The sequence below is a fragment of the Carcharhinus amblyrhynchos genome, chromosome 4 (genome assembly GCF_965287045.1).
Source record: "Carcharhinus amblyrhynchos chromosome 4, sCarAmb.v2.hapA, whole genome shotgun sequence".
In the NCBI taxonomy this organism is placed as follows: Eukaryota; Metazoa; Chordata; class Chondrichthyes; order Carcharhiniformes; family Carcharhinidae; genus Carcharhinus; species Carcharhinus amblyrhynchos.
In genome coordinates, this window is record NC_137327.1 from 925,995 (window position 1) to 946,372 (window position 20,378).

A 20,378-nucleotide genomic window follows, 5' to 3' on the forward strand; every position below is an offset into this window, starting at 1 on the left:
TGTGTGCAGTTTTGGTCGCCGCACTTACGCAAGGATAATTTGGCCTTGGAGAGAGTGCAGAGGAAATTTACTAGGCTGATACCGGAGTTGAGGGGGTTGAGCTATGAGGAGAGGCTGAATAAACTAGGCCTGTACTCGTTAGAGTTTAGAAGAATGAGGGGAGATCTCATTGAGACGTATAAGATGATGAATGGGATGGATAGGATAGAGGTGGAGAGACTCTTCCCGCTCAGAAAGGACAGTAGGACTAGGGGGCACAGCCTCAAGATAAAGGGGGGGCGGTTTAGAACGGAGTTGAGGAGGAACTTCTTCACTCAAAGGGTGGTGAATCTCTGGAATTCTCTGCCCGTTGAAGTGGTGGAGGCTACCTCGCTAAATATTTTTAAGACGCGGGTTGATGGGTTTTTGATAAGAGAGGGGATTAAGGGTTATGGGGAGAGGGCGGGAATGTGGAACTGAGCCATGACAGATCAGCCATGATCTTATTGAATGGCGAGGCAGGCTCGAGGGGCTAGATGGCCTACTCCTGCTCCTATTTCTTATGTTCTTATGTTCTTAAATAGTGAAAATGCTGGCAACACTCAGGAGATAAACCATAAACCAAGAGGGAAAGGATTGGTTAACCTTCTAAGTTAGACATTTCAGCACATCTTCTTCAGTTTGGACATTTGGTTAGACTGTCAGAGGATCTGACCCTTGACCTCAGACCATTGGGTAATCTGATCATTTTATCTCTAGACTGTTAACTGATGGAGTCTAGCTTCTAGCTGAAAAATTACTCCTGGTTTGGAGTGTATTTGACCATTAAATCTGCCCTCTGATTTTTCCCCTCGGTCAAAGAATATGGGGGAAGGTGGGATCAGACTGTTGGATTGGATGATCAGCCATGATCATAATGAATGGTGGGACAGGTTCAAAGGGCCAAATGGCCTCCCTGCTATTTTTTATGTTTCTGCTGCCCAATTGGTCAGACCAGTCTCATCTCTGATAGGCTGAAAGAGAGAACTGCCTAGATCTCTCACCCACTTGGGTTGGATTTGGATGCAGGTTATTTGAATTCTGTCTGGGTCTCTCCAAGGTGACAATTCCATTCTCTAAACATAAATCTAATTGTTAAACTGCTACTTTATTGGTTTACTTTTTCAACAAATAGGATGCCTCTGTTGGTCTCCGGCTCAGTCCTGATGCTGAAGAGTCCCTGGTCATTGCCATCAGTAATGGTGTAGTCCACAAGCCAGTTTGACGTTCCAGGCTGATCCTTGTCCTCCACACTGACTTTGCCGATCTCCGATCCCACCACGTCCTCTGACACTTCAGTAATGAACTGCAAGGGCCAAGTTCAGAGGTTATTAGGAATTGTAGCCAATATTTAAAAATGTTATATTTCTTACTCAATAAGAGTGATGTGTCTGAGCAGTCTACTAAAAATCTTGGACCAGCATGTCTCTTCCTTTGATGGGGTAAAGCATATTATCCAGAACTAGCAACACTCAGTTTCACCAAACTAGCCCCCACCGCAATGAGGGTTCAGAGCTGGGAGCTCTGAACAGCCCTGCTTTTTGATCAGAGCAAATCCCACACAGTAATGGGAAGGATAAGGGAGCCAACATGGGGTCTACTCCGGATGAAGGTGAAGGCCTCTGAAAGCAGCCATTGTATGAAGGAAGCCTTGGAACTAAAGGTTTCTCCTGGGTGTCCAGCATCTCTACTGCTTTAGGTCTCTTCATTGAGAGAGCCTCAGATCCACTAAGTGTACACGAGCCCTCCAGCAGCTCTGGATGTTTGGGTTGTGCTCATCACAGCAATTACACCAAGAAACACCAGATAGCAGACACTTTATTCAGGTTGTCCTCTTTCATTCCTCCTCTGCTGATATCGTATTCTTTCAGTCAAGACCCTTCACCTTGGGTGCTGTCTTGCACCTTGACCCTTCACTTAAAGTAAGTCTTGACCATTCACCTTGCTGATGTTCTGCGATCAACTGTTCATCTACAAAAGGTTGAGAACGAAGCCCAGTCCATCACTCAAACCAGCCTCCCATCCATTGACACTGTCGATACTTCCCGCTGCCTTGGGAAAAGCAGCCGGCATAATTAAGGACCCCATGCATCCCGAGCATTCTCTCTTCCACCTTCTTCCGTTGGGAAAAGGATACAAAAGTTTTGAGGCCATGTACCAACTGACTCAAGAACAGCTTTTTCCCTGCTGCCATCAGACTTTTGAATGGACTTACCTTGCATTAAGTTGATCTTTCTCTACATCCTAGCTATGATTGTAACACTACATTCTACACTCTCTCCTTTCTGTCTCTATTAACAGTATGCTCTGTCTGTATAGCACGCAAGAAACAATACTGTTCACTGTATACTAATACATGTGACAATAATCAAATAAGTTTCTCAATAATCAATATGATGAACAGACTGAATTACATCACGAACCTCAGAGGTGATGAACTCTGGGGCATTGTCATTGATGTCATTGATGAAGATGACTGCAGTGGCAGTGTTCGACAATCCTTCACCTGACAGATCTGCCACTTGTATAGTCAGATTGTACACAGAAATATTCTGCAAATAAAACACAAACATTCAGGAAATAATTCCTCACTCCCTCACATTGTGACCCCACACTGTCTGTGTGTGGGATCGCTGGAATGAGGTCAAATCCCATGAGATTCAAAAAGTGCTGGTCACTCTGGTGTTTCCAATTTCCATTGGCCTTTACCAATGATGTAATCGGGTTCATGCCCACAATGAGCGAGAGCCTGATTCTAATCAATCTGAACATAATTAACTAATCCCTCGCCAAATTCTATCCCTGTAATCTTGCACATTTTTCAGACAGCAATCCAATTTCCTTTTGGATGCCACAATGGAACCTGCCTCCACCACCCTCTCAGAAACCTCGTTCCAGACTCCAACCACCCTCTGGGTAAAAAGAAATTTCTTCACAATATTTTTACTCCTTTTACCCCTTATTTTAAATCTGTGCCTTTTAGTTCTTGATGTTCTCCAACAGTTTCTCACTACCCTGTCCATAACCCTCAGGATCTTGGCTACAAGTCTCCTGTCAGATTTCTTTTCTTCAAGGACAACAGCCCAACCTCTCCAGTCTCTCCTCATAGTTACAGCTGTTTATCTTTGTTGTAAATCTCCCCTGTACTCTCGCCAATGTTTTCACATCCTTCCTCAAGTATGGCGTACAGAACTGGATGCAGTACTCCAAATGAGGCCTAACAAGTGTCTTTACAGCTCTCTCTTTGTGCTGGATTCTTTTTAACTTCTTACTCACCTCTCGATCCAGTCCTATTCCGACAGTACGGATCTCTCCTGTCGTGGGATCAATTCGGAAAATTCCTCTTCCGTCACCAACTATCGAGTAGCCCAGAGCAGCGTTATCAGTCTGAGGATCATCAGCGTCAGAGGCAGTTACTCGCATTACCAATGTGCCTGGAACATTCCACACAGAGATTAGCAAGTGAGAACATTCTGATTCTACCCAAACAAGCTCAACCTAAGGCCAGCAGTCAGGAGATGAGCCAGGTTCTCAACACCTGAACATATCCTGTATGTGCTCCACCTCATCCCAACTATATTAACGGGCTTGAGTCCGAGGGACAGGAGGAGGCCACTCAGCCCCTTGAGTCTGTTCTGTTATATGGGTTAATTGTGGTTGAATTTTGTGTATTAAAAAGCAAGATTTGCATTTATGTTAATTAAACCTATCCACCTTACCCTTATCCAGAGTAAACCCTGAATACTTCTTTCCATCAAAAAAATCATCAGTCTAAGTTTTGAGATTTTCACTACACATCGGGTATCTTTGTTGGGACAGATTTTCATAAGACCATGTGAAATAGGAACAGGAGTAGGCCACTCGGCCTCTCGAGCCTGCTGTGGCATTCAATAGGATCCTGGCTGATCCGAATTTCTCACATCCATTTTCCTGTCCTTTCCCTGTAATCCTTGATTTTCTTATTCATCAAATATCTACCTATGTCAGCCTTAAATTTACACAAGAACTCTGTCCCCACTGCTCTAGGCATTCCAAAGACTCATAACCCTCAGAGCAAAACCTCCTCATCTCAGTCTCCAATTCACGCCCCTTTTTTCTGATTCTGTGTCCTCTGGTCCTAGATTCTCCCATGAAGGGAAAGATCCTCTCAGCATTTGCCCTGTCAAGCCCTTTAAGAATCCAAAATGTTTCTGAACAATCACCTCTCATTCTTCTAAATTTTGATTTGATTTATTATTGTCACATGTGTTAATACACAGTGAAAAGTATTGTTTCTTGTGCACTATACAGACAAAGCATAATGTAGATATTCAAGGAAAGGAGAGAGTGCAGAATGTAGTGTTACAGTCATAGCTAGGGTGTAGAGAAAGATCAGCTTAGTGCGAGGTAGGTCCATTCAAAAGCCTGATGGCAGTAGGGAAGAAGCTGTTCTTGAGTTGGTTGCTACATGATCTCAGAATTTTTCCTGACGGAAGAAGGTGGAAGAGAGAATATCTGGGTGCGTGGGGTCATTAATTATGCTGGCTGCTTCTTTGAGGCAGCAGGAAGTGTAGACAGAGTCAGTGGATGGGCGGCTGGTTTGAGTGGTGAACTGGGCTTCATTCACAACCATTTGTAGTTCCTTGCGGTCTTGGACATAACAGGAGCCCAGACCAAGCTGTGATACAACCAGAAAGAATGCTTTCTATGGTGCATCTGTAAAAGTTGGTGAGAATTTAGCAGACATGCCAAATTTCCTTAGCCTCCTGAGAAAGTAGAGGCATTGATGGGCTTTCTTAACCACAGTGTCGGCATGTGGGGCCAGGACAAGTTGTTGATGATCTGGACTCCTAAATACCTGAAGCTCTCGACCATTTCTACTTCCTCCCATTGATGTAGACAAGGGCATGTTCTCCTTTACACTTCTTGAAGTCGACGACAATCTCCTTTGTTTTGTTGACATTGGGGGAGAGAGTTTTGTTGCACCAGTTCATCAGATTCTCTTTCTCATTCCTGTACGCTGCCTCGTCATCGTTTGAGATCCGACTCACAATGGTGGAGTCATCTGCAGATTTGAAAATCAAATTGGAGGGGAATTTGACCACACAGCCATTGTGTGTCAAGAGTAAAGTAAGAGGCTGAGGACGCAACCTTGCCGAACAACAGTGTTGAGGATGGTTGTGGAGGAGGTGTTGTTGCCTATCCTTACTGACAGTGGTCTGTGTGTTAGAAAGTCTAGGTTCCAGTTGCAGAGGGAGGAGCTGAGCCCCAGCCATGAAGTTTGGAGATGAGGCTCGCAGGAATAATGATGTTAAAGGCTGAGCTGTAGTCTATGAATAGGTGTCTGACATAGGTATCTTTGTTATCTAGGTGTTCCAGGGTTGAGTGCAGTGTCAGGGAGATGGTGTCTGTTGTGTAAATTCCATTGAGCAGAAACCCAACTTGTTTAATCTTTCCCCATTAAACAATCCCTTCATGCGGGGGATCATCCTGGTGAACCTTCTCTGAACTGCCTGAAATGAAATAATATCTTTCCTTAAATAAATGGACCAAAACTGCTCAGAGTACTCCAGATGTGCTCTCACCAGTATCTTGTACAGTTGCAGCAAGATTTCCTACTCTTATATCCAACCCTGTTGAAATAAGGGCCAACATTCCATTACCCTTCCTGATTACCTGTGTGCTTCACGCACAAGTGCCCCCAAGTCCCCTGGCAGCTTTCTGCTGTTTTTGTCCTTTTAAATAATACTCTGTTCTTTTGATCTCCTTTCCAAACTGAACAACTTCACATTTACCCACCTGATAGTCCATTTGTCAATTTTTTGCCCACTTACTTAACCTTTCAATATCTCTGTACACTTTATCTCACTTGCCACTTGTCTTTCTATTTCCACTCTCTCTCTTGTGAAGAAGCGCTATCTATTTCCACTCTCTCTCTTGTGAAGAAGCGCTTTCTGACATCATGTCTCAATGCCTGTTTCAGATTTTAGGGTCCTTGTCTCTGAATACCTTTACCAAAAAAAAGGATTTCTATCAAATCCTTTGATCAGCTGAAATTCCAAAATAAGATCCCATCTACTGTTCTAAACTCAAGGAAATACAAGCTTAGTCTAAGCAACCTAACCTCATAATGTCAACCTTTAAACCTACAAGTGTCTAACAAAAATTCAGCAATCTCAGTTTTGAATTTTTCAATTGAGCCTGAGCCTCAGTAACCAATTGGAGGAGAGAATTCCAGATTTCCACTATCCTCACTGTAAAGACTGATACCCTGAATGATAAATACTAATTTTAAGGTTCTGCGCCTTTGTTCTGACTCCCTGACCAGAGGAAGTAATTTCCTCGACCTATCCTTTTAAAACATAGAACATTACAGCCCAGTACAGGCCCTCGATGTTGCACCAACCTGTGAAACCAATCTAAAGCCCATCTAACCTACACTATTCCAATATCATCCATATGTTTATCCAATGACTATTTAAATGCCCTTAATGTTGGGAGTCCGCTACTGTTGCGGACAGGGCATTCCTCACCCTTACTACTCTCTGAATCCCTCAATTGCCTCACCTTCCAAATCCAAGGAAACACAAGCCAAGTCTATTCAAACAGCTCAAATTCTTTACAGTCACGACTATATTCACATCCTCGTTTGTGTGTGTGCAGTCAGTTCCCTTGATTTAATCATTAGATACTTTACTCTATGTTCATCTTGGATACGTATTAAAATAATCTGAATTCCATAATTTACTGGGTGGGAGAGGATTTGATTAAAGGATACAAGACTTTTCAGGGTTTGGTTTACCAATGTGGTCTGCATTCTTCCATCCACCAAAGAAGGTCCAGCAAACAACCTATTTCAGATGCCGTGTGTACAATGTACCTTTGCCGATGGTTAAAGAGGTAGGTCCTGCTATAACTGCTGCACACAAAGCTACTGTTTTTTAAAATTCATTTATAGGATGTGGATGTCGGTGGCTGGACCAGCATTTATTGTCCATTCCTGGTTGCCCTGGAGAAGGTGGTGGTGAGCTGCCTTCTTGAACTGCTGCCAGAAATCTGCTGTTGCGACTGGGGAAATCCTGCACAAGCTTTTCTCTCATCCAATATTGAGGGCCAAAGTCTGTATTATAACTTTGCAGACACAAACATTTTTCTCTGAGGGTGGCAGCAGTTGCTTTTCCACAGACTTTAACTTTACGAATATTGATTGGAGTTGCTATAGTTCTAGCTCGCTAGAGGGGTCAGTGTTTGTACAAAGCGTGCAGGAAGGTTTTTTGTCTCAGTATGTAGACAGGCCAACTAGAGGTGAGGTTATATTGGATTTGGTGCTGGGAAATGAGCCAGACCAGGTGCTAGACTTGGAAGTTGGTGTGCATTTTGGTGATAGTGACCACAATTCGGTTACGTTCACCTTAGTGATGGGAAGAGATAGGCGTGAACCTCGGGTCAGCAATTTTAGCTGGGGTAAGGGCGATTATGAGGCTATCAGGAGTGAATTAGGAAGCATGGATTGGATTAGGGGATTACAGGGACTGGGAACATCTGAAATGTGGAATTTTTTCAAGGAGCAGCTACTGCGAGTCCTTGATAGGTATGTCCCTGTCAGGCATGGTGGATTTGGTAGATCTAGGGAACCGTGGTGCACTAAAAGAGTTGAGTCGATGGTTAAAAAGAAAAAGGAGGCTTATGTTCGGATGAGATTGGAGGGCTCAGATAGTGCACTAGAAAGCTTTAGATTGGCTAGGAGGGAGTTGAAGAGTGAGTTGAGAAGGGCTAAAAGAGGACATGAGAAGACTTTGGCTGATAGGATTAAGGAGAATCCTAAGGCGTTCTATAAGTATGTCAAGAACAGAAGGTTGGTCAGGGCAAGATTAGGGCCAGTTACAGACAGCAGGGGGAAGTTGTGTGTGGAACCGGAGGAGATTGGAGAAGTATTGAACCAATATTTCTCTTCGGTGTTCACGCAGGGGGACATGAATATAGCTGAGGAGGACATTGGGTTGCAGGGGTGTAAAATAGACAGTATTACGGTTGATAAAGAGGATGTGCTGGAAATTCTTGAGGGGCTGAAAATAGATAAGTCCCCTGGTCCGGATGGGATCTACCCTAGGATTCTCTGGGAGGCTAGAGAGGTGATTGCAGAGCCTCTGGCTCAGATCTTCAGGTCGTCATTGGTCTCTGGTGTAGTCCCGGAGGATTGGAGGATAGCGAATGTTGTCCCATTGTTTAAGAAGGGGAACAGAGACTTTGCCGGGAATTATAGACCGGTGAGTCTTACTTCTGTTGTGGGCAAGGTTTTAGAAAAAATTATTAGGGATAGGATTTATAGTTATTTGGAGTGTAATGAATTGATTAGAAATAGTCAGCATGGTTTTGTAGCAGGTAGGTCGTGCCTTACTAACCTTATTGAGTTTTTTGAGAAGGTGACCAAAGAGGTGGATGGGGGTAAGGCAGTTGACGTGGTATACATGGATTTTAGTAAGGCGTTCGATAAGGTTCACCATGGTAGGCTTCTGCAGAAAATGCAGATGTATGGGATTGTGGGTAATCTAGGAAGTTGGATCAGGAATTGGCTATCAGATAGGAGACAGAGGGTGGTGGTGGATGGTAAATATTCATCATGGAGTGCAGTTACGAGTGGTGTGCCTCAGGGATCTGTTTTGGGGCCACTGTTGTTTGTAATTTTTATTAATGATCTGGATGAGGGTATAGTTGGGTGGATTAGTAAATTTGCTGATGACACCAAAGTTGGAGGTGTGGTAGATTGTGAGGAAGGGTGTCATAGTCTGCAGGGAGACTTAGATAGGTTGCAGAGCTGGGCCGAGAGGTGGCGGATGGAATTTAATGCGGAGAAGTGTGAGGTAATTCACTTTGGTAGGAGCAACAGATGTGTCGAGTATAGGGCTAACGGGAGGACTTTGAATAGTGTGGATGAACAGAGGGATCTAGGTGTGTGTGTACATAGATCCCTGAAAGTTGGGAATCAAGTAGATAAGGTTGTCAAGAAGGCGTACGGTGTCTTGGCGTTTATTGGTAGGGGGATTGAATTTAGGAGTCGCAGTGTAATGTTGCAACTGTACACTACTCTAGTGCGGCCGCACTTGGAGTACTGTGTGCAGTTCTGGTCCCCGCATTACAAGAAGGATGTGGAGGCGTTGGAGAGGGTGCAGAGGAGGTTTACTAGGATGTTGCCTGGTATGGTGGGGAGGTCCTATGAGGAGAGACTGAGGGATCTAGGGTTGTTTTCGTTGGGAAGAAGGCGGCTAAGAGGGGATCTTATTGAAACATATAAGATGATTAGAGGTTTAGATAGGGTGGATAGTGATAGCCTTTTTCCTCGGATGGAGAAAGCTAGCACGAGGGGGCATGACTTTAAATTAAGGGGGGGTAGCTACAGGACGGATGTCAGGGGTAGGTTCTTTACCCAGCGGGTGGTGAGGGATTGGAATGCCCTGCCTGCTGCAGTTGTAGATGCGTCTAGTTTGGGGGCGTTTAAGAGATCTCTGGATAGGTTTATGGACGAAAAGGGATTGGTATAGGCTAGTGGGTCATTGTTTTTGTAACTGGTCGGCGCAACATCGTGGGCCGAAGGGCCTGTTCTGCGCTGTAATGTTCTATGTTCTATGTTCTCTATGTTCTAGGTCTATTTCCAGTGCTCACCACTTCAGGATCTCATTACCAAACCCACCTGCAATCTTACACCTCTCTTTGAAAATGATTTTTCTCTTTCATCTTTAATTCTATAACATAGAACTTAGAACATTACAGTACAGCACCGTACAGGCCCTTGATGTTGCCTGGATTGGGTGGCATGCCTTATGAGAATAGGTTGAGGGAGCTCGACCTTTTCTCCTTGGAGAGACGAAGGATGAGGGGTGTCCTGATAGAGGTTTGTAAGATGTTGAGAGATATTGATCGAGTGGATGGTCAGAGGCTTTTTCCCAGGGCTGAAATGGTCACTACGAGAGGACACAGGTTTAAGGTGCTGGGGAGTAGGTACAGAGGAGATGTCAGGGGTATGTTTTTCACTCAGAGGGTGGTGGGTGAGTGGAATGGGCTGCCGGTGGTGGTGGTGGAGGCGGATTTGATAGGATCTTTTAAGAGACTTTTGGATAAGTACATAGGACTTAGTAAGATTGAGGGTTATAGGTAAGCCTAGTAATCTCAAAGGTAGGGACATGTTCGGCACAACTTTGTGGGCTGGAGGGCCTGTATTGTGCTGTAGCTTTTCTATAAGAACGTAAGAAATAGGAGCAGGAGTAGGCCATCTAGCCGCTCGAGCCTGCCCCGCCATTCAATAAGATCATGGCTGATCTGAAGTGGCTCAGTTCCACTTTCCCGCTTTCTCCCCATAACCCTTAATTCCCTTGCCTACCAAAAACCTATCTACCCGTGTCTTAAATATATTTAGCAAGGTAGCCTCAACCACTTCAACTGGCAGAGAATTCCAGAGATTCGCCACCCTTTGAGTGAAGAAGTTCCTCCTCAACTCTGTTCTAAACTGTCCCCCACTTATCTTGAGGCTGTGCCCTCTAGTCCTACTGTCCTTTCTGAGCAGGAAGAACCTCTCCACCTCTACCCTATCCATCCCTTTCATCATCTTATACGTCTCTATAAGATCCCCCCTCATCCTTCTAAACTCTAACGAGTACAAGCCCAGTCTATTCAGCCTCTCCTCATAGCTCAACCCCCTCAACTCCGGTATCAGCCTAGTGAACCACCTCTGCATTCCCTCCAAGGCCAAAATATCCTTGTGCAGGTGCGGCGACCAAAATTGCACACAGTACTCCAGCTGCGGCCTCACCAATGCCCTGTACAGTTGCAGCAAGACCTCCCTACTTTTATATTCAATCCCCCTCGCTATAAAGGCCAGCATCCCATTTGCCTTCCTGACCACTTGCTGCATCTGTAGGCTGGGTTTTTGCGACTCATGCACAAGGACCCCCAGGTCCCTCGGCACCGTAGCATGCTGCAGCTTTTTGCCCTGTAAGTAGTAGTCCTTCCTTCTATTATTCCTACCAAAGTGGATAACCTCACACTTGCCAACATTGTATTCCATCTGCCAGGTCCACTATGTTTCTATGTTTCTGTCAATCCGATGTTTTTCTACGCAGAATCTCCCTGCCTTTTACACAGCTGTTCTTGGCCATTTTCAGGTCCTGTAGTGTTCTAGCTGGTGAGTTTTATTCTGTCAGTTTTGTTTTTTGAATCAATGATGGACATTGTCTTAATTGATTAATCCAAAGCAATCCTTGTTGGGTCCTGCCTTTACCAAATGATGCTTGTGTGCTGCACAGATGATGGAGGTCAGTGATGTCCAAGCTTCACCAATATGAGCAACTTCCTGGAAATCCTTTGGTGGGTCACAGTGCAAAGTGCTGATATTTGTCCTCATTCCATGCGTAAGGGATGCTGGTGTGTGGCAGAACATCGTGTCTGAAACTGTTACGATTGGGCAGGGGGGTGCAGTTTCACTGTGCCGCTTACAAGAGAGTGATTGGTGTGGCAATCTGCACTGTGGTAGGTCCAGATAGGGAGAACACTAGGGAACTGCTTTCTGCTGATTAGCTCCAGTTTGTGCCAGATTCAGTCCTTGAGGTAATTTAGAGACAAATTGCTGGTTAAAAGAAGCTTGTGTCTCTTTGCAGCTACTTGTAAATCCGTAGAATCTGGCTTTGGTGGAAATCAGGTTTTCAAGGTCAGAAGAAATTGTGGAAAATAACTGAACTCCCCGGTGTTGTTTGAAATATGAGAGATGGACAAGAGGCAAGGCTTTTACAAATATACATTTTCATAGAATCCCTACAGTGCAGAAGAGGCCATTTGGCCCATCAGGTCTGCACCAACTGTCTAACAGAGTAACTTATCCAGGCTCCCAACCCCACCCTATCCTCGTATCCTCACACATTTCCCATGGTCAACCCATCTAATCTATATAGTTTGGAGTGTGGGAGGAGACTGGAGCATCTGGAGGAAACCCACGCAGACATGGGGAGAATGTGCAAACTCCACACAGACAGTGACTCGAGGCTGGAATCGAACCCACGTCCCTGGAGTTGAGGGACAGGAGTACTAATCATTGTGCCCGCTGTACATTTTAACTACTTCAGCCTGTAATAACAGGGTAACCGTTTTGTATCCCATGGTACAAACCTGGAGCTGATCCCTCGAGAACATGTCCAGTGAAATATTGCTGGTGAAAGGTTGGTCGATTGTCATTCTGATCAATAACAATGATCTCCAGGTCTGTGGGTTCTTCCAGTGGTGTTCCTGTCTCATCAACAGCGTAAGCTTTGATCTATGTGAAACAAAGCCAGCGAATTATCTCAGGTTTCTGGACGTGATGTATCCTCTGCTCACTCTCTCAGTTTTCCTACCTTGTAACTGCTCTTCTCCTCACGATCCAGCACTGTAGTCAGGAAGACAAGTCCTGTGTCTTGGTCAATGCTGAAGATTCCCTTTGGCTCTTCATCCACTCCTGGTCCTTTAATGCTATAGATCACCTTGCTGGGAAGCTTATCTGATTTGATCTGTTCACAAGACAAAATGAAATTATCTGCATCCTCCATCTGTTTTTATTTTTCACCATGCTCTCATTTTCCAAATTCCCTCTGTCGCCCCATTCATTAAGATGACACTCTGAACACTGCCAAACAATGGCTAGTCAGCACTGAGTCTCACACACTGGAATTCCCTCCTGAAACCTTTCACTGCTCCGCCTTCCTTTCTTTCGATAAAACCCACTCCCATCCACCAATCTTTAGGGCCCTTCTCCTAATACCCCTTCTTATTTACATCTGTGTGAGCACATGATGAGTTAGTGATATTGTCGCTGGACTAGTAATCCAGAGACCCAGGGTAATGTTCTGGGGACCCAGGTTTGGATCCCACCGTGACAAATGGTGAAATTTGAATTCAATAAAAATGTGGAATGTGAAAAAAATGGAATTAAAAGTTCATGAAGTCCATGTGCCTCCATATGCAGCACTCCCTCAGCACTGACCCTCTGACAGTGCAGCACTCCCTCAGCACTGACCCTCTGACAGTGCAGCACTCCCTCAGTACTGACCCTCTGACAGTGCGGCACTCCCTCAGTACTGACCCTTTGACAGTGCGGCACTCCCTCAGTACTGACCCTCTGACAGTGCGGCACTCCCTCAGTACTGACCCTCCGACAGTGCGGCACTCCCTCAGCACTGACCCTCTGACAGTGCGGCACTCCCTCAGCACTGACCCTCTGACACTGCGGCACTCCCTCAGCACTGACCCTCTGACACTGCGGCACTCCCTCAGTACTGACCCTCTGACAGTGCGGCACTCCCTCAGCACTGACCCTCTGACAGTGCAGCACTCCCTCATTACTGACCCTCTGACAGTGCAGCACTCCCTCAGCACTGACCCTCTGATCTGGAGGAGGGAACCGAGTGTATGGTGTCGAAATTTGCTGATGACACCAAGATTGGTGGAACGGCAAATTGTGCGGAGGGTGTGGAGAGTCTGCAGAAGGATCTAGATAGGCTGGGCGAATGGGCCAGGAAATGGCAAATGGAATTTAATGTTGGCAAGTGCGAGGTGGTCCACTTTGGTAGGAATAATGGTAGGAAGGACTATTACTTACATGGCGAAAAACTGCAGCATGCGACAGTGCAGAGGGACCTTGGGGTCCTTGTGCATGAGTCGCAAAAACCCAGCTTGCAGGTGCAGCAGGTGGTCAGGAAGGCAAATGGGATGCTGGCCTTCATAGCGAGGGGGATTGAATATAAAAGTAGGGAGGTCTTGCTGCAACTGTACAGGGCACTGGTGAGGCCGCAGCTGGAGTACTGTGTGCAGTTTTGGTGGCTGCACTTACGCAAGGATATTTTGGCCTTGGAGGGAGTGCAGAGGAGGTTTACTAGGCTGATACCGGAGTTGAGGGGGTTGAACTATGAGGAGAGGCTGAATAAACTAGGCTTGTACTCGTTAGAGTTTAGAAGAATGAGGGGAGATCTCATTGAGACGTATAAGATGATGAATGGGATGGATAGGGTAGAGGTGGAAAGACTCTTCCCGCTCAGAAAGGACAGTAGGACTAGGGGGCACAGCCTCAAGATAAAGGGGGGGGGCGGTTTAGAACGGAGTTGAGGAGGAACTTCTTCACTCAAAGGGTGGTGAATCTCTGGAATTCTCTGCCCGTTGAAGTGGTGGAGGCTGCCTCATTAAATATTTTTAAGATGCGGGTTGATGGGTTTTTGATAAGCGAGGGGATTAAGGGTTATGGGGAGAGGGCGGGAAAGTGGAACTGAGCAGCGACAGATCAGCCATGATCTTATTGAATGGCGGGGCAGGCTCGAAGGGCTAGATGGCCTACTCCTGCTCCTATTTCTTATGTTCTTATGTTCTCTGACAGTGCGGCGCTCCCTCAGTACTGACCCTCTGACAGTGCGGCACTCCCTCAGCACTGACCCTCTGACAGTGCGGCATTCCCTCAGCACTGACCCTCTGACAGTGCGGCACTCCCTCAGCACTGACCCTCTGACAGTGCGGCATTCCCTCAGCACTGACCCTCTGACAGTGTAGTACTCAGTGCCCCCACAGTGCTGCTCTGTTCTCTCAGTCTACAGCTCTGAGAGTGTGAACTGAGAGAAATGAGTAATTAATCTGTTTTTTGAAGCAACCATTCTCTCTGAACAAACCTAACATGCTGGAATTAATCCGGAGCCTGCTGTGTACACACGTTCCTGTGACTGATGATGCACCTGTACCTGAACTAGCTGGAATGGGATCTTCCTGCTGTTCTCGGAGACAGCGATTGGAGGTATGACCCAGGCTCGTTTAACTCTTGCTAACTCTTCTGTTGCTTTTTTCAGTCTCCATGGATACAGAACAGGGACATTTTCTGACTGTGGAGATTGAGCTGTCACAGTCATCGAAATCTGGAAAGAATAATTCAAAACAATTAAATAATCAACAGTTTATTGTCGCCTGAAGTTGACTCTGCAACTATTAACCAAACCCGACACCGCTAACCAAACCCCGACACCGCTAACCGAACCCCGACACCGCTAACCGAACCCCGACACCGCTAACCGAACCCCGACACCGCTAACCGAACCCCGACACCGCTAACCGAACCCCGACACCGCTAACCGAACCCCGACACCGCTAACCGAACCCCGACACCGCTAACCGAACCCCGACACCGCTAACCGAACCCCGACACCGCTAACCGAACCCCGACACCGCTAACCGAACCCCGACACCGCTAACCGAACCCCGACACCGCTAACCGAACCCCGACACCGCTAACCGAACCCCGACACCGCTAACCGAACCCCGACACCGCTAACCGAACCCCGACACCGCTAACCGAACCCCGACACCATTAACCAAAGCCATCTCCGTTAACCAAAACCTGCCATTTCATTTCATATTGGAAATTATGTCAGCATCTTTAATACCCAAACTTATTAATCATTAAGGATTTATTGTCCATCCTTGAGGACATTTAAGAGTCAACCCCATTTTTGTGGATCTGGAGTCACATGTAGGCCAGACCGGATAAGGATGGCAGATTTCCTTTTAGAACATAGAACATTACAGCGCAGAACAGGCCCTTCGGCCCACGATGTTGCGCCGACCAGTTAAAAAGCAATGACCCTCTAACCTAAACCAAACCCTTTCCATCCATAAACCTATCCACGGATCTCTTAAACGCCCCCAAACTAGGCGCATTTACAACTGCAGCAGGCAGGGCATTCCAATCCCTCACCACCCTCTGGGTAAAGAACCTACCCTTGACATCCGTCCTATAACTACCCCCTCTTAATTTAAAGCCATGCCCCCTCGTGCTAGCTTTCTCCATCCGAGGAAAAAGGCTATCATTGTCCACCCTATCTAAACCTCTAATCATCTTATATGTTTCAATAAGATCCCCTCTTAGCCGCCTTTTTTCTAACGAAAACAACCTCAAATCCCTCAGTCTCTCCTCACAGGACCTCCCCTCCATACCAGGCAACATCCTGGTAAACCTCCTCTGCACCCTCTCCAAAGCCTCCACATCCTTCCTATAATGTGGGGACCAGAACTGCACACAGTACTCCAAGTGCAGCCGCACCACAGTTTTGTACAGTTGCAACATGACGCTGCGGCTCCTAAATTCAATCCCCCTACCAATAAATGCCAAGACACCGTATGCCTTCCTAACAACCCTATCTACTTGATTCCCAACTTTCAGGGATCTATGTACACATACACCTAGATCCCTCTGTTCATCCACACTATTCAAAGTCCTCCCGTTAGCCCTATACTCCACACATCTGTTATTCCTGCCAAAGTGAATTACCTCACACTTTTCCACATTAAACTCCATCCGCCACCTCTCGGCCCAGCTCTGCAACTTGTCCAAGTCCCGCTGTAAACTAAGACACCCTTCCTCACAATCTACCACACCTCCGACTTTGGTGTCATCAGCAAATTTACTAATCCACCCAACTATACCCTCATCCAGATCATTAATAAAAATTACAAACAGCAGTGGCCCCAAAACAGATCCCTGAGGCACACCACTCGTAACTGAACTCCATGACGAATATTTACCATCAACCACTACCCTCTGTCTCCTATCTGCTAGCCAATTCCTGATCCAATTACCTAAATCACCCTCAATCCCATACATCTGCATTTTCTGCAGAAACCCTCCATGGTGAACCTTATCAAACGCCTTACTAAAGTCCATATACACCACGTCAACTGCCTTACCCCCATCCACCTCTTTGGTCACTTTCTCAAAAAACTCAATAAGGTTAGTAAGGCACGACCTACCCGCTACAAAACCATGCTGACTATTTCCAATCAATTCATTACTCCCCAAATAACTATAAATCCTATCCCTAATAATCTTTTCTAAAACCTTACCCACAACAGAAGTAAGACTCACCGGTCTATAATTCCCGGGGAAGTCTCTGTTCCCCTTCTTAAACAATGGGACAACATTCGCTATCCTCCAATCCTCTGGCACTATACCTGTGACCAACGTTTTCCAATATTTTCTAGACATTTAATTGCAAATTCTTATTTGATTTCAAATTTCACCATCTGCAGTGGTGGGATCTGAACCTGGGTCCCCAGAACATTACGCAGTCTCTGGATTACCAGCCCAATGACAATACGATTGCAGCATTATCTTCTCCTAATTTTCAGATCAAGGCTATTATCCAGCTGTTAGCAAGAACATTTGGAAATCTCTCCAGCAGAAAGACTGGAGGACAATTAAAAAATGTCAAAGTGGAGTTTGATAGATTCCTGGTAGCTAAACATATTAATGAATAAGGAATCAAAGTGGTACATGGATCTAGAATGTAGATCAGTTATGATCTAAATGGATGATGGGACAGGTTTGACGGGTTGAATGGCCTCCTCGTATTGCCGTGTTCCTTCCTGGGTCATGGATGCAGAGCCCTGCACCTCCTCACACACAGTGAGATATACCAGCTGTTATTTACCAGCTAAACATCACCAGCATGCAGAGGGGCGAGTCAGGGAGCAGTGTTGGGGAAAGGTCGAGTCAGGAAAGGCTGTGTCTGAAGGAGGTAAATTCAGAGGAATTTGGAGTCGGAATTGGGGGGAGGGGAGAGGGTCTGGGGTTTGGGGATGTTGCAATAAGTGGAGTTGGGGAAGGGGGTGGTGGGGAAGGAAAGTCAGTGGGAAATAGGAGTTAGGACAGGAGAATCCGGGGACGGGGGGGATTGTAAGGGGGTCTGTAAGGGGGTCAGTGAGAATCAAGTGTTTGGAATGAAGGAGCTGCAAGCTGAATGCTTGGAATGGAGTGGAACATTCTTCGATTCTCCATGGGATTAGAGACAAGGCTGGGGGGGAGGGGATGGTGACAAGCAGCAGCTGAAATAATGACAGGTGTTACTGAGTTAAATATTCTTAGACTTTTCCCAAAAATCCAAGCAATGCCTATAAATGTGTCGGGGATTATTAACACAGCACACTTCCTGCTTATAAATTGTTAATAATTAAATCTTGAGAGGCTCCTCTTCCCACCTGGGCAGTTTTGCCAACTTTTCTTAAAATAACGGCCAGTAAACAATCCCACAGTGCTCCCATCTGTCCACCCAGGACAGAATTTCCACACATTCATTCAAATTAATCATTTGAGGTGTTAAAAATCATGAAGAGTTTTGCTAGAATAGAGATAGGGAGAGAAGGAGACAAAGGAGATGGCAAAGATACAGAGTAAGAGAGTGACAGAGAGAGAGAGAGACAGTGAAACAGGGAGTGAGAGTGGGGCAGGGAGTGGGGCAGAGACGGCGTGTGAGACAGATCCTGAGTAGAGGGGGTGAAAGTGAGGGGGGCATAGATGGGGACTGCAATGCACGGCATCGTGGGGGTGGGGCGGAGCAGGGTTTGAAATGCGTATACTTTATTGCGAGGAGTATTCGCAATAAAGTGGATGAACTTGCAGCGTGGATCAGTACCTGGGACTTTGATGTTGTGGCCATTTCAGAGACATGGATAGAGCAGGGTCAGGAATGGATGTTGCAGGTCCCGGGGTACAAATGCTTTAGTCGGAGTAGAGAAGGAGGTAGAAGGGGGGGAGGGGTAGCATTATTGGTCAAGGACTGTATCACAGTGTCAGAGAGGAAGTTTGATGAGGACTTGTCTGTTGAGGTAGTATGGGCGGAGATTAGAAATAGGAGAGGAGAGGTCACCCTGTTGGGAGTCTTTTATAGACCTCCTAAAAGTTCTAGAGAGGTTGAGGAAAGGATTGTGGAGATGATCCTGGTTAGGAGTGAAAGTAATAGGGTAATTGTTATGGGGGACTTTAACTTTACTAATATTGATTGGAATTGCTATAGCTCTAGCTCGTTAGAGGGGTCAGTTTTTGTACAAAGCGTGCAGGAAGGTTTTTTGACTCAGTACGTAGATAGGCCAACTAGAGGTGAGGCTATATTGGATTTGGTGCTGGGAAATGAGCCAGACCAGGTGCTAGACTTGGAAGTTGGTGTGCATTTTGGTGATAGTGACCACAATTCGGTTACGTTCACCTTAGTGATGGAAAGGGATAGGCATGAACCTCGGGTCAGTAGTTTTAGCTGGGGGAAGGGTAATTATGAGGCTATTAGGAGAGAATTAGGAAGCAGAGGTTGGACTAGGAGACTACAGGGACTGGGAACGTCCGAAATGTGGAGTTTTTTCAAGGAGCAGCTACTGCGAGTCCTTGATATGTATGTCCCTGTCAGGCAAGGAGGAATTGGTCGAGCTAGGGAACCGTGGTGCACTAGGAAAGTTGATTCGCTGGTTAAAAAGAAAAAGGAGGCTTATGTTCGGATGAGACTTGAGGGCTCAGGTAGTGCACTGGAGAGCTTTAGATTGGCTAGGAGGGAGTTGAAGAGTGAGTTAAGAAGGGCTAAAAGAGGACACGAGAAGACTTTGGCTGATAGGATTAAGGAGAATCCTAAGGCGTTCTGTAGGTATGTTAAGAACAGAAGGTTGGTTAGGGCAAGATTAGGGCCAGTTACAGACAGCAGAGGGAAGTTGTGTGTGGAACCGGAAGAGATTGGTGAGGCATTGAACCAATATTTCTCTTCGGTGTTCATGCAGGGGCACATAAATATAGCTGAGGAGAACACTAGGTTACAGGGGTGTAAACTAGACAGTATTGCAGTTGATAAGGGGGATGTGCTGGATATTCTTGAGGGTTTGAAAATAGATAAGTCCCCTGGGCCGGACGGGATTTATCCTAGGATTCTCTGGGAGGCAAGAGAGGCGATTGCAGAGCCTCTGGCTCTGATCTTCAGGTCGTCGTTGGTCTCAGGTATAGTGCCGGAAGATTGGAGGATAGCGAATGTTGTCCCATTGTTTAAGAAGGGGAACAGAGACTTCCCCAGGAATTATAGACCGGTGAGTCTTACTTCTGTTGTGGGCAAGGTTTTAGAAAAAATTATTAGGGATAGGATTTATAGTTATTTGGAGAGTAATGAATTGATTGGAGATAGTCAGCATGGTTTTGTAGCAGGTAGGTCATGCCTTACTAACCTTATTGAGTTTTTTGAGAAAGTGACCAAAGAGGTGGATGGGGGTAAGGCAGTTGACGTGGTATATATGGATTTTAGTAAGGCGTTTGATAAGGTTCACCATGGAAGGCTTTTGCAGAAAATGCAGATGTATGGGATTGGGGGTGATCTAGGTAATTGGATCAGGAATTGGCTAGCAGATAGGAGACAGAGGGTGGTGGTTGATGGTAAGTATTCGTCATGGAGTTTAGTTACGAGTGATGTGCCTCGATCTGTTTTGGGGCCACTGCTGTTTGTAATTTTTATTAATGATCTGGATGAGGGTATAGTTGGGTGGATTAGTAAATTTGCTGATGACACCAAAGTCGGAGGTGTGGTAGA

The 20,378-nt window shown here is 45.9% G+C and overlaps 1 protein-coding gene across 1 annotated transcript in view; it reads right to left on the reverse strand.

Moving 5' to 3' along the window:
* Positions 1 to 20,378, reverse strand: part of cdh15 (cadherin 15, type 1, M-cadherin (myotubule)) — an 83,943-nt gene that overhangs the window by 21,111 nt on the left and 42,454 nt on the right. The window contains exons 2-7 of the mRNA XM_080188050.1: positions 14,739 to 14,909; positions 12,375 to 12,527; positions 12,151 to 12,295; positions 3,295 to 3,452; positions 2,442 to 2,570; positions 1,139 to 1,324 (exon numbers count right to left, since the gene is read on the reverse strand). Of these exons, the coding sequence (XP_080044176.1) occupies positions 1,139 to 1,324; positions 2,442 to 2,570; positions 3,295 to 3,452; positions 12,151 to 12,295; positions 12,375 to 12,527; positions 14,739 to 14,909 (942 nt within the window). The remainder of the gene's footprint in view (positions 1 to 1,138; positions 1,325 to 2,441; positions 2,571 to 3,294; positions 3,453 to 12,150; positions 12,296 to 12,374; positions 12,528 to 14,738; positions 14,910 to 20,378) is intronic.